We start from the raw sequence: 13,320 nt of genomic DNA, 5'->3' as shown, positions 1-13,320 counted from the left end.
TCCTGTATGTCTCCCCTCTTCCACTTCTCCCCCCTCTCCTGCACTCCCACCTCTCCTGCACTCCCACCTCTCCTGCACTCCCACCTCTCCCATTCCCACTTTCCCCCTCTCCCTCCCCCTCTCCTGCACTCCCACCTCTCCCATTCCCACTTTCCCCCTCTCCCTCCCCCCTCTCTTTTCCCTTTTTCTCACTCTTTCCCCCTATCTCTTCCCACTCTACCCCCCCCCCCCTGCCCTTCTTTGTCTGCCTCCTATCTTCCTCTTATCGAGTCTCTCACTCTCTCCCACCCCCCCCCCCCCCTATCTCTTCCCACTCTGCCCGCCCTTCTCTGCCTCCCTCCTATCTTCGCCTTCTCTCTCAGTATTAGAGTTGTGCTGCACGTGCAGGCGATCCTGTTCGCGCTGGAGCAGGTCAACAACCAGACCGAGGGGCGCTGGAAGAGAGAGCTGCCCAACAAAACGCTGGGTGCCATCATCCTAGACTCCTGCAGCAGTTCACTGGTGCTCAAGAATAAGCTGCTGCAGTTACATCAGGTGCGTTTGGTTTAAACGGTGTTTTACTGAACAATGTATTGACATAATATATGATAAGCATGTTTAGGATCAACAACAAGCTAAGCTTATAGTGGTGATCATGTGCGTATATAGTTCATGGTTTTTTTAATGTACATTTCTTACCCTTTTGACTATTATGCTGTGTTTTAGCACCAATCAATCAATCAATCAACATGAGGCTTATATCGCGCGTATTCCGTGGGTACAGTTCTAGGCGCAGGGATTTATTTTATTTTTTCAATTTTTATTCAAGGCGCAGGGATTTATTTATGCCGTGTGAGATAGAATTTTTTTACACAATACATCACGCATTCACATCGGCCAGCAGATCGCAGCCATTTCGGCGCATATCCTACTTTTCACGGCCTATTATTCCAAGTCACACGGGTATTTTGGTGGACATTTTTATCTATGCCTATACAATTTTGCCAGGAAAGACCCTTTTGTCAATCGTGGGATCTTTAACGTGCACACCCCATTCTAGTGTACACGAAGGGACCTCGGTTTTTCGTCTCATCCGCAAGACTAGATTTATCGGTTTAAACAAAACTTTATTCAACTTTAGTATCGTGACATATATATACAATGTTTGACATTGAGAATCCTATGATCTGTGACAACCGTTTTTCAGCAGTCCAGGACTGAAAACGTCGTGTGATTTTTTTGTTTTGTTTTGTTTATTTGGTGCTGAAAGTTAGCCATTGTTGGTGATACCATGATCCATTAGCACAGTCTTAACATTTCATTTTTAATGCTGGTTAGAGGTACTGCACGAACATACAGCACATAATACAGCTACCTGATTCACTATTAATACACGATTTACTGTGTAACAGGGCAACAATCAGTCATACTGGCCTCTGAATTCAACACAAGCCGAACCGCCGATCGCCAGCAGGATTCTAGGCTACATCGGCGGCTTTATCAGTGATGCCAGCTTCGCCATGTCCAATATTTTGGTTCCTCTGCTCCACGACAAGCCCTATGTCCAGTTGAGTCCCACCTCCACCGCCCCCCGCCTGTCGGACAGACAGGAGCATCCCTTCTTCATGCGCCTGGTGGAGTCAGGTGACAGCCTCATCGCCGCCATCTTTGACATGCTCCGCAAGCTTTCTGCTTCCTACGTGCAGATCATCTATGACTCGCAGGACACTTATTCGGAACCTCTTAGAACGGTAAGTCTTGTTCACTCGGTATTGCTTTTTCAGATTGGCTCTATTCGTGTTAAAGACATACAATATCGATTAAAAATAACCAAGACGTCTATTTTTGACCCTCTCTTTCAAAGTCAGTGAAATCTCCGACGTCACAAGCCTTACAAAGTTCGAAAAAACGTCATAACGTGAATAATGGCGTCACGTAAAAATGTTGGACATCACTTCATCTGCATGGCCCCCCAGGAAGTGACAAAGAGTTTCGAGAACAAAGTTTTTCTCGGTGACTTGAACAACAAATGAGCAGTAAAAAATTCACCACGGTATCGTATGTCATTAAAGTCCGAGGTCCAACGGGTCCAAAATACCAATGGGTATAGGAGGAGCCTAAATTCAGTGACCGACAGGTCTCAGGTTACCTCGTCAGTGGCCATGGCTTGTTTAAACAAGCCAACAGCTAGGCGAACGACAAGAAGAAGAAGAACAAGCCAACAGCAGACTGCATGCCTCTGGAGCGGGACACACGTGCGTGTGCTCTAAATAAATATCGACTGAGTTTGTTGACGTTTTTTTGGTTACTAGAGCTCGGAAAGGCAGTGGAGGGCTTGTCATCAGCTTTGTCTAAATGGCTTGCTCGAGGGCTAAAAAGGCAATGATACTGCCCCATCAGTGGTGGTCGATGACAACTAGTTTATATACAGCGGCTGAATCCTAACGCATGGACCAAAGAAGGAAACTCGGCTCCACTTATTTGATATGATGTAAGTTTGCAGAAGAGTAAGTTTAACTTTGTTGATTACAGTACTATAATAAAACATAGTACTGTAACATAGCGCACTCCGCATTTATAGTTGTTAACTTATTCATTCGCTTTTTAATTTTTTAATTCTGTTTGCAGTCATTTCAAGCAAATGCTACGAAGCATGGCGTCTGTCTGGCACAGATCATTAATTATCAAAACCACAGGGTGCCCTCCGTGCTGCAGACACTACGGAATTTTCCTGGAGCCAGAATAATCATCGTTATTCTTCAGTTTCATAAAGTTCAAAAGGTTAGTTTAAGTGGGGTGTGGTGTTTGTGTGTCAGGGGAACGAGAGGGTGGTGGTGTTGCGGGGTGGGGGGGGGGGGTAACTAAACTCTTACATCGTCATAATTTGTTTTTCTTATGATTCTCATAGGAACGGAATTCAAACTCACATACACAGACACACACACATATACATACACACATTCACACACACACACACACACACACACACACACACACACACACACACACACACACACACACACTCACACACACGACGCATTTACACACACGCGCACACACACACACACACACACACACACACACGCACACACACACACACGTACACTCACACACAGCTCACACTCACACCATTGAAGAATCAATAAACCGTCAATAAACCGTCACACAGAGTGTAGCGTGTTAATGGTGATGTATATGCCGCTCTTAAAGTGACCTTCCTTCCCGTGTCAACCATCGTGTTAGTCGTCATAGATTTGTCCAGGTTTTACGTGGAATGACAGCTTCTTTCCATTGGAACACCTGCACAAGATCAACAGCTTGGCTGCTTTCTGTGCCAGGTTGTTGACTCTAGTATTTTTGCTATGTGTCCAAACGAAAGAAAGTGTTTTTTTCCTTATAAAAGCCTGGAATATCTGTGATGCTTTTACCTATTGGTTTTGCGGCGCGGGAAGGCAGGTTTCTTGAAGTCGCTTTCATGTCGGCGTGCAGCTCATGGGGGAGTTACAAAAAATAACCGATGCGGATCCAAAAGTTGGAATCAGTCCTAAAGACAGCTTCGTGTTTCTGGGCACTGACGGCTGGGGGCGAAATATGGACGTCATCAAGGACACAGAAAAGGTGACCTGGGGGTCACTCAGCATCTCAGAAGAAATCGCCCTCGATCCAGGTTTCGCTGACTACTTCAAAACTGTGGACCCGTCCAACACCCCCAATTTCTGGCTGAAGGATTACTGGGAGGAGAAGAAGAAGTGCCACCTAAATCTTAGTTTCAGGCGTCAAGGCAGAAGCGTGTGCAATGCGAACTATCGAGATGACTACACCCAGGACCCAACGGTATCCTACTACATACAGGCAGTGTATGCGTTTGCGTCTGGCGTCGGGGAAGCCATCGCAAAAGAAAATTGTGACATATCCTCCAATTCCATCTGTCGTTATCTGACTTCCAAAGAAATTGTAAGAACATTGGACCGTTATGTCTTGCTTTTAGATTATCCTCGAGATGTTTTGTTTCTCCACTTTGTGTGTGTGTGTGTGTGTGTGTGTGTGTGTGTGTGTGTGTGTGTGTGTGTGCATAGACCATTTATCCTGGACCGCCAACTAGCTCTCTCTCCGCTCTTTCTCTCTATTACGAGGTAGCGGCCTCTCGCATTTAGGAACCTATGCTTACATGGCCTTTCAGAAATCAGGGGGATGTCATATCCGGTGTCGATTGTAACCATGGACGAAGTTGCCGAGGTAAGTTCTGAAAATGCTAAAATAAACTCAGCTAAAGTGCATATGGAACATGTTTTTCCATGAGTTTTGTTAGTTTAGTTTGGAGTTTTGGAAAATCCAGTTCATTGTCACCTCCCATTGTCACAAATAACTGGAGCGTGTTTTCTTTTCACTGTCTTCGAATCGCTGGCCTTTCAAACCGGACGCTAAGCACCCCTGAAAGTCGAGCGTCGTAACCTCGAAGGGTCACGTGACGAGTTGGCGGTCCAGGCTATTTGGTCTATGGTGTGTGTGTGTGTGTGTGTGCGTGCGTGCGTGTGTGCGTGCGTGCGTGCGTGCGTGCGTGCGCCGTGTTTTTTTCTCTTTTCTTCTGAGAGTACCTTTTGGATTACATGACCACATAATATAGTGATTTGGGATTGGACGTAAAGCTGACAGACCTTGTTTAGAAATAGCTCTGCGTAGGTGTGTTATATGGTGTGTAGGATGTGTAGGGAGTTGCGCCCCTTTAAACCAATGAGGCAAACTATTGAAAATACGAAAATGATTTGTGTCAGAGTGGAAAATGAGCTCCGATGTGCCTTTTTGTGTAGCGTCCGCTCGTTATTACGTATACTTTCATCTTCGTGGCGACTTTTCAATCGACACTGAGCTTGCAAGTAATCGTGAGGCAAGTGATCGTGAGCTCCGCTGTTAATATTTTCAGTAGACAAATCATCACCCTATTGAGCGGTCACAGATTTACCCTTTCTTCTCCTTTTACTATGACGCTTATCAAGATTCGGTGACATCATTCATTAGTGTCAGTCTTTGCCTAATTGTTTTGAGGTCGATTTAGATAAGTAAAATTCCTTTTCAGTTTGGAGGATTCTGTCTTGTAACATGATTTCCACTTCAATTATCTGTTGTCTCATTCTGTTCATCAGGTAGACAAAATGACGAACGTCTCGCTGGATTTGTTCAACACCGGAGAAAGCAGGCGTGTGTTTGACTCTAACGGAGACGGGAAAAACGGCTACAAGTTCGTGCAGGCACACCCGGTTAAGGGAACCATGAAGTACAGAGAGGTAAAATGCTAGGGCTCTAGTCAGAAACTCTACCTTTGTTCAAATAGAAAGGAACAATATAATAACGCTCATTGCTGTATACCCGGCGCTACCATTCAGACAGCCCAAAGTTTCAATTCACATTTGGGAAGTTTAACTGCAGACTTTCGTTGGCAATTTGGCTGTGAAAAAACTGCTGTTTTGATCCCAAAGCTTCAAATAGAATAAGCAGTAATATTTTATGCTCACGTTAACCTCAGGAGCCTCAGAGGTATGAGGTGTGTGCAGCTCCACCAGAGGGTATAGTCAGGGAGCTTCTTGTCCAAGGTAAAACGTTAAACCACATTAACTATTCGAAAAATTAAGCGAATCTGGGAAATATGAAGCCATTTTCATGAAAAATATGTTTGTGCTCTTATTACATGACATTTTTTTTAGTGCTAAAATAGATGGTAGGCAACACCCTTAACACGTAAAGGTGCATTAGTGCTTTTGTGAACAAGAAACACTTAACAAGTGGCTCTATCCCATCTCCCCCCTTTCCCCTATCCCATCTCCCCCCTTTCCCCGTCGCGATATAACCTTGAATAGTTAAACGACGTTAAACACCAAATAAAGAAAGAAAGAAAGTCAAGGTGCATGATCTGTTTACGCGACTTAACTTAGGGTATTTTGTATGTGTTTGGAACTTAAAAAAAATAAGTATGTTTTTTTGAAAATATGTACGTTTTTTCCATTCGAATACTTTGAGCCATTGTTTTCATTTTCATTAAGTGTCCGTGCTTCATGTAATGACAACTTTGTCCCAACAGATCGGCAAGTGGACTCAATCTGGCGGACTAGACCTGTCAGTGCCGGTGTCCGAACTTGCCAATCAGCTGCCCAGCCTCTTCACACAGAGGGACTACAATTCAGCGTGTCCTAATTCCCACTACTGTGGGCTTTGTTTATCGTCAGATGGGTATGTTAATCCTACTCTCAGATAAGTTTAAGAGAGAGGCCTTTCTGAGTTTGTTTAAACTTTGTAAAAATGAATAATTGTATCTCCTGATTAGGTTGTTGTTGGGTGTTTATGTACATATTTTATATAAACCTTTTACTTTTAGGCACAAAACTCGGTAAGATAGTTGTCATTTACAAAAATAAATCTTCAACAAAATTGCATTGTTTCCCGATAAAAAAAAAGCAGTCAGATCCTACTTCGTAAATCAATAATCAATTAATAAGAAGCTTATATATATCGCGCGTATCCCGTGGGTACAGTTCTAAGCGCTTGTCGAAGAGCTGTCAACACAGGACTAACAGAAAAAAATAACATCTACAGACGGACATAAACCCTATCACACACTATGAAACCCTAATAAACATACAACAAACAACTGTTTAACAACAATGTACACATCAATACACATTGAAAGGACAAATTATTGTATCTCCTGTTTGCTGTTTGCTGTTGATCTTTTTATGTTGAAATCTTATTATGCTCGTGCACTAACATAAAACATTTTAGGCACAAGACTCTGTGTCAGTTACAAAAAAACAAAAAAAAAACCAGCAACGAAATTGCGCTGTGCGCCGATTAGAAGCACTCAGCTCTTACTGTGTTAGTGTATGTCCAAGTAGTTGGATGTATCCGATGTAAAACCCTGGACGAATCATTCATGACTGCCTTCTTCTTCTTCTTCTGCGTTCGTGGGCTGAAACTCCCACGTACACTCGTGTTTTTTGCACGAGTGGAATTTTACGTGTATGACCGTTTTTTACCCCGCCATTTAGGCAGCCATACGCCGTTTTCGGAGGAGTTCATGACTGCCAAGACGGTTTAAATGAACAGGAGGGTATCTACAAGAACAGTATACGATGCGATTTCTTAAATTATATTCTCTCTTTGAATGCACAGAGTCCCCGAAAGAGTACCCCAGCACCCTGAACTGGCTCGAATTCCTGTCATAACTGGCTTCGTGGTACTGTGTTTCCTGCTGCTGATCTTCGTTGTTGTTGTCATCGTTTTGATTCGACGTCATCGCAACTACGTCAAATCCACGATCAACAAGTCGTCTCACTGTCCAATCAGATTTGAAAACGGTATGTGTATTTTGATTGGTTCAATCAAGAATGTGTACTGCATACTTCTTTGCAAAGAATTGTATATCTTGGAAGTCGTTTGTGGGATCCTCATAACATAAAGAAATAAATGCACAAAATGAGCTTTAATGAAATATAATATCACAGCATAAAGTACCCATAAATCTCAGTCCAGTCGTAAAATACCCGCACTGTACATATCAAATCACATTAGACAATTTTCGGAAAAAAACCTCCGTCGGGTTTGAATGCCAATGGGTTGTGAAAGAGTGACCTTTTCTTGCAAAACCTCGTACAAACATTTGAGGGGCCATTCACAAGCGAGCGGTGTGTCGGAAAGGGCACTTGCGTGTTTCCACGTGTTTCCGACACACCCCTTGCTAGTGATTGGCCCAAGGCCCTCCGATGTTTGTACGAGGTTTGCAAGACAAGGTCACTCTCCCACAACCCACACAAAGTCGACGGAGGTATTTTCGGAATTCGTCTATTAAAACCACCCTTAATCAAGTTAATGCAACACCGGCACGGTGGCCTAGTGGTAAGGCGTCCGCCCTGTGATCGGGAGGTCGTGGGTTCGAACCCCGGCCGGGTCATACCTAAGACTTTAAAATTGGCAATCTAGTGGCTGCTCCGCCTGGCGTCTGGCATTATGGGGTTGGTGCTAGGACTGGTTGGTCCGGTGTCAGAATAATGTGACTGGGTGAGACATGAAGCCTGTGCTGCGACTTCTGTCTTGTGTGTGGCGCACGTTATATGTCAAAGCAGCACCGCCCTGATATGGCCCTTCGTGGTCGGCTGGGCGTAAAGCAAACAAATAAACAAACAAACTGTAAACAAAAGTTAATGCAACCAATTCTCCACTCTCCCTTATTGGATTCGTTTAACGCGTAGTTTTTTTTGTTTTTTTTGTTTTTTGCAGAAGGTATGTCTGAATTTTCCGTCGAGACCTCCTACAGCAGCCAGCGTCCAATCCAGGAAATCCATCCACAGGACTACGCGGGAAGCTTCCTCGAACACTCCGATCTTCAACCCAGGACGTCAGACTACGCCACTATTGTACACCCGGCGAATAGAGAGGATCCTCCTTCACGGACCCCACCCCCACCCCCTCCCTGCCGCGCGAGGTCAACCAGTGCGGCATCGGCGTACCTTACGCCTGCTGAATGTCTGGAGCCTGTCTCCTCACAGGATGACGTGTTCCTGAACGGAGGGCAAGGCGCAGGAAGCCCGACCACACGCACCAGTGGGCACGCGAATGGAGAAGCTCAAAGAACCTATCTGTAGACGTTAAAGGCACGGTCCTCAACTTGTTAACGATTCGTCTTCCAATCTGAGATGTGGCCATGCTTGGATGGAGAAGCACAAAGAACCTATCTGTAGACGTTAAAGACACGGCCCTTCACTTGTTAACGATTCGTCTTCCAATCTCAGATGTAGCCATGCTTGGATGGAGAAGCTCAAAGAACCTATCTGTAGACGTTAAAGGCATGGCCCTTCACTTGTTAACGATTCGTCTTCCAATCTCAGATGTGGCCATGCTTGGATGGAGAAACACAAAAAGAACCTATCTGTAGACGTTAAAGACACGGCCCTTCACTTGTTAACGATTCGTCTTCCAATCTCAGATGTGGCCATGCTTGGATGGAGAAGCTCAAAGAACCTATCTGTAGACGTTAAAGGCACGGCCCTTCACTTGTTAACGATTCGTCTTCCAATCTCAGATGTGGCCATGCTTGGATGGAGAAGCTCAAAGAACCTATCTGTAGACATAAAGGCACGGCCCTTCACTTGTTAACGATTCGTCTCCCAATCTGAGATGTGGCCATGCTTGGATGGAGAAGCACAAAGAACCTATCTGTAGACGTTAAAGGCACGGTCCTCAACTTGTTAACGATTCGTCTTCCAATCTCAGATGTGGACATGCTTGGATGGAGAAGCACAAAGAACCTATCTGTAGACGTTAAAGGCACGGTCCTCAACTTGTTAACGATTCGTCTCCCAATCTGAGATGTGGCCATGCTTGGATGGAGAAGCACAAAGAACCTATCTGTAGACGTTAAAGGCACGGCCCTTCACTTGTTAACGATTCGTCTTCCAATCTCAGATGTGGCCATGCTTGGATGGAGAAGCTCAAAGAACCTATCTGTAGACATAAAGGCACGGCCCTTCACTTGTTAACGATTCGTCTTCCAATCTCAGATGTGGCCATGCTTGGATGGAGAAGCTCAAAGAACCTATCTGTAGACATAAAGGCACGGCCCTTCACTTGTTAACGATTCGTCTTCCAATCTCAGATGTAGCCATGCTTGGATGGAGAAGCTCAAAGAACCTATCTGTAGACATAAAGGCACGGTCCTCAACTTGTTAACGATTCGTCTTCCAATCTCAGATGTGAACAAGCTTGGATGGAGAAGTACAAAGAACCTATCTGTAGACGTTAAAGGCACGGTCCTCAACTTGTTAACGATTCGTCTTCCATCTCAGATGTGGCCATGCTTGGATGGAGAAGCTCAAAGAACCTATCTGTAGACGTTAAAGGCACGGCCCTTCACTTGTTAACGATTCGTCTTCCATCTCAGATGTGGCCATGCTTGGATGGAGAAGCTCAAAGAACCTATCTGTAGACGTTAAAGGCACGGTCCTCAACTTGTTAACGATTCGTCTTCCAATCTGAGATGTGGCCATGCTTGGATGGAGAAGCACAAAGAACCTATCTGTAGACATAAAGGCACGGCCCTTCACTTGTTAACGATTCGTCTCCCAATCTCAGATGTGGCCATGCTTGGATGGAGAAGCTCAAAGAACCTATCTGTAGACGTTAAAGGCACGGCCCTTCACTTGTTAACTTCCAATCGCAGATGTGGACATGCTTGCATGTGTTTCAGGAACATCCCTCCACTTGGACACATACTAAAAACCAGTCTCTTGACTACTTCCTGTGCAGATTGGTATTTTTGATGAATTAATTTCGTACTTTGACACCGGTAGCCTTCAAGAAATTAATTCATCAACAATTCCACTCTCCCCAGAAAGGCTGTTGATTTGAGATAATACAAAGTGGCCTTATATCATACAGGGTGACCTCAATAAAATGCAACCCACAAACATGTTAATAACTTCTACATCTATTGCCCGAATCACTTCATATTTGGGGGACATAAACTTTACCCTATGTATTTCCCCAGAGTGACAATGGTCTGATTTTTGTGCAATTACAAAAAAAGGGTCTCCAATTTCGGTGATCGACTCAACATTTTTGGGGGGTCACCCTGTATTTATTAAAGCCTGGCCTCAGCTGATTTGTTGGACGGAATCGTTCACACGGAAAGGACTGTGCTTTCAGTTCAGCAAACAAAGATCATAGTTTGAGAAGAAAAAAAACACACCACGGATTGATACTTTAATTATATCCAATACCGATGCATGAACAGCCTGGCGGTACCTCAAGATTAATTTAATTCTGCTGATAGGACGAAGTCACCGAGACAGTCTTCTTTCTCGAAGTTGTTTGTTGGTTCCTGGGAGAAGTGACATGATGTTTACATGACATCATGATTGGCATTGAAGATTATTATAATGAACATTAATTGTAATGCGCTTAGAACTATATTAGGATTTGCGCCATATAGGCTAAATAGGCCTACCCTTATTATTGAGTCACTTGAGAAAAAGTGACTCTATGTAATCGGTCAGTGTTAGTCTGTCCGGCCGGCCGTCCGGCCGGCCGGCCGGCCGTAGACACCACCTTAACGTTGGACTTTTCTCGGAAACTATCAAAGCGATCGGGCTCATATTTTGTTTAGTCGTGACCTCCAATGACCTCTACACTTTAACGATGGTTTCGTTGACCTTTGACCTTTTTCAAGGTCACAGGTCAGCGTCAAAGGAAAAATTAGACATTTTATATCTTTGACAAAGTTCATCGGATGTGATTGAAACTTTGTAGGATTATTCTTTATATCAAAGTATTTACATCTGTAGCCTTTTACGAACGTTATCAGAAAAACAAGGGAGATAACTAGCCTTTTCTGTTCGGCAACACACAACTTAACGTTGGGCTTTTCTCGGAAACTATAAAAGTGACCGGGCTCAAATTTTATGTGAACGTGACTCATTGTGTTGTGAATAGCAATTTCTTCCTGTCCATCTGATGCCTCATATAATATTCAGAACTGCGAAAGTGACTCGATCGAGCGTTTGCTCTTCTTGTTATTATTACGTTTTCTCGAACTCTGCTTTGTTAATTACGCCCATGTCAATTTGGAAAACGAGTTCAAGAAGAGAAGTCTTGGTTTGTTGAAAGTCGATATTGTATCTATCTTAAAAGGCACGTTTGTTTGTTTGTTTGCTTAACGCCCAGTCCGGCACCACGAAGGGTGATATCAGGGCGGTGCTGCTTTGACATTTAACGTGCGCCACACACAAGACAGAAGTAGCAGCACAGGCTTCATGTCTCACCCATTCACATTATTCTGACACCGGACCAACCAGTCCTAGCACTAACCCCATAATGCCAGACGCCAGGCGGAACAGCCACTAGATTGTCAATTTTAAAGTCTCAGGTATGACCCGGCCGGGGTTCAAAACCAACGACCTCCCGCTCACTGGGCGGATGCCTTACCACTAGGCCACCGTGTTGCGGTTAAAAGGCACGTGCTGTCCTTTCAACATTACACAACTCACGTTCAAAGCCACAGGTCTGACCTGGTTTTTACGTGGAATAAGAGCATCCTTCACTTAGACACATACCAAAATTCAACGGCCCTTTAGCTGCTGAATTCTTTGCAGTGTGGGAAGTTTGTTTTTATATTATCAATCAATCAATCAATATGAGGCTTATATCGCGCATATTCCGTGGGTACAGTTCTGGGCGCTAGGCGCTCTGCAATGATGCCGTGTGAGATGAAATTTTATACGGCCAGTAATATAGTACTATGGAAGGGAGGGGGGGCTTTCAGTGTGGAGTTTATACAAGATCAACGAGGCCGAAAGAGAAAGCTAAATGCCGGGGGAAAGATGAACGCGTTACACCGGCAGTCGAAAATGTAGGGCTCAACTATAATGGCATCAATTGTAAACAGACTCGATCAAGTAACTAGTGTGTCATGATGTTCATGCGCAGGGCCGGATCAGGTTGTTTGTTAGGGGGGAATTTTGTTTTGTCCAAAGAAGCCAAACGGGGCTATATATCTGATCTTAGAAACTGCTCAATCTGTCTTTTTATATTTAGTCAAGTTTTGACTAAATATTTTAACATCGCGGGGGAATCGAAACGAGGGTCGTGGTGTATGTGCGTGTGTGCGTGTGTGTGTGTGTCTGTGTGTGTGTGTAGAGCGATTCAGACTAAACTACTGGACCGATCTTTATGAAATTTGACATGAGAGTTCCTGGGTATGAAATCCCCGAACGTTTTTTTCATTTTTTTGATAAATGTCTTTGATGACGTCATATCCGGCTTTTCGTGAAAGTTGAGGCGGCACTGTCTCGCCCTCATTTTTCAACCAAATTGGTTGAAATTTTGGTCAAGTAATCTTCGACGAAGCCCGGACTTCGGTATTGCATTTCAGCTTGGTGGCTTAAAAATTAATCAATGACTTTGGTCATTAAAAATCTGAAAATTGTAAAAAAAAAAAGAAAATTTATAAAACGATCCAAATTTACGTTTATCTTATTCTCCATCATTTGCTGATTCTAAAAACATATAAATATGTTATATTCGGATTAAAAACAAGCTTTGAAAATTAAATATATAAAAATTATTATCAAAATTAAATTGTCCAAATCAATTTAAAAACACTTTCATCTTATTCCTTGTCGGTTCCTGATTCCAAAAACATATAGATATGATATGTTTGGATTAAAAACACGCTCAGAAAGTTAAAACAAAGAGAGGGACAGAAAAGCGTGCTATCCTTCTTAGCGCAACTACTACCCCGCTCTTCTTGTCAATTTCACTGCCTTTGCCATGAGCGGTGGACTGACGATGCTACGAGTA

At 43.8% G+C, this 13,320-nt stretch overlaps 1 protein-coding gene across 1 annotated transcript; it reads left to right on the top strand.

Moving 5' to 3' along the window:
* Positions 1-6: 6 nt before the first annotated feature.
* LOC138958022 (metabotropic glutamate receptor 7-like) lies at positions 7-12,541 on the top strand. The gene is made up of 9 exons (XM_070329055.1): positions 7-57; positions 388-534; positions 1,392-1,730; positions 2,608-2,760; positions 3,469-3,933; positions 5,121-5,261; positions 6,053-6,201; positions 7,141-7,325; positions 8,245-12,541. Exons 1-9 carry the CDS (start codon positions 7-9, stop codon positions 8,607-8,609), a joined length of 1,995 nt encoding a protein of 664 aa, XP_070185156.1. The 3' UTR covers positions 8,610-12,541.
* Positions 12,542-13,320: the final 779 nt, after the last annotated feature.

This window comes from Littorina saxatilis, linkage group LG1 (assembly GCF_037325665.1).
Source record: "Littorina saxatilis isolate snail1 linkage group LG1, US_GU_Lsax_2.0, whole genome shotgun sequence".
Classification (NCBI taxonomy): Eukaryota; Metazoa; Mollusca; class Gastropoda; order Littorinimorpha; family Littorinidae; genus Littorina; species Littorina saxatilis.
This window is presented reverse-complemented; position numbering and strand designations above follow the sequence as displayed.

Excerpts from the sequence above, each read along its gene's own strand:
- LOC138958022 (XM_070329055.1), top strand. The coding sequence starts at position 7 with ATGTCTCCCCTCTTCCACTTCTCCCCCCTCTCCTGCACTCCCACCTCT. Across the intron at positions 2,761-3,468 it reads AGTTTCATAAAGTTCAAAAG|CTCATGGGGGAGTTACAAAA; the intron begins GTTAGTTTAAGT and ends GTCGGCGTGCAG. Across the intron at positions 3,934-5,120 it reads ATCTGACTTCCAAAGAAATT|GTAGACAAAATGACGAACGT; the intron begins GTAAGAACATTG and ends TCTGTTCATCAG.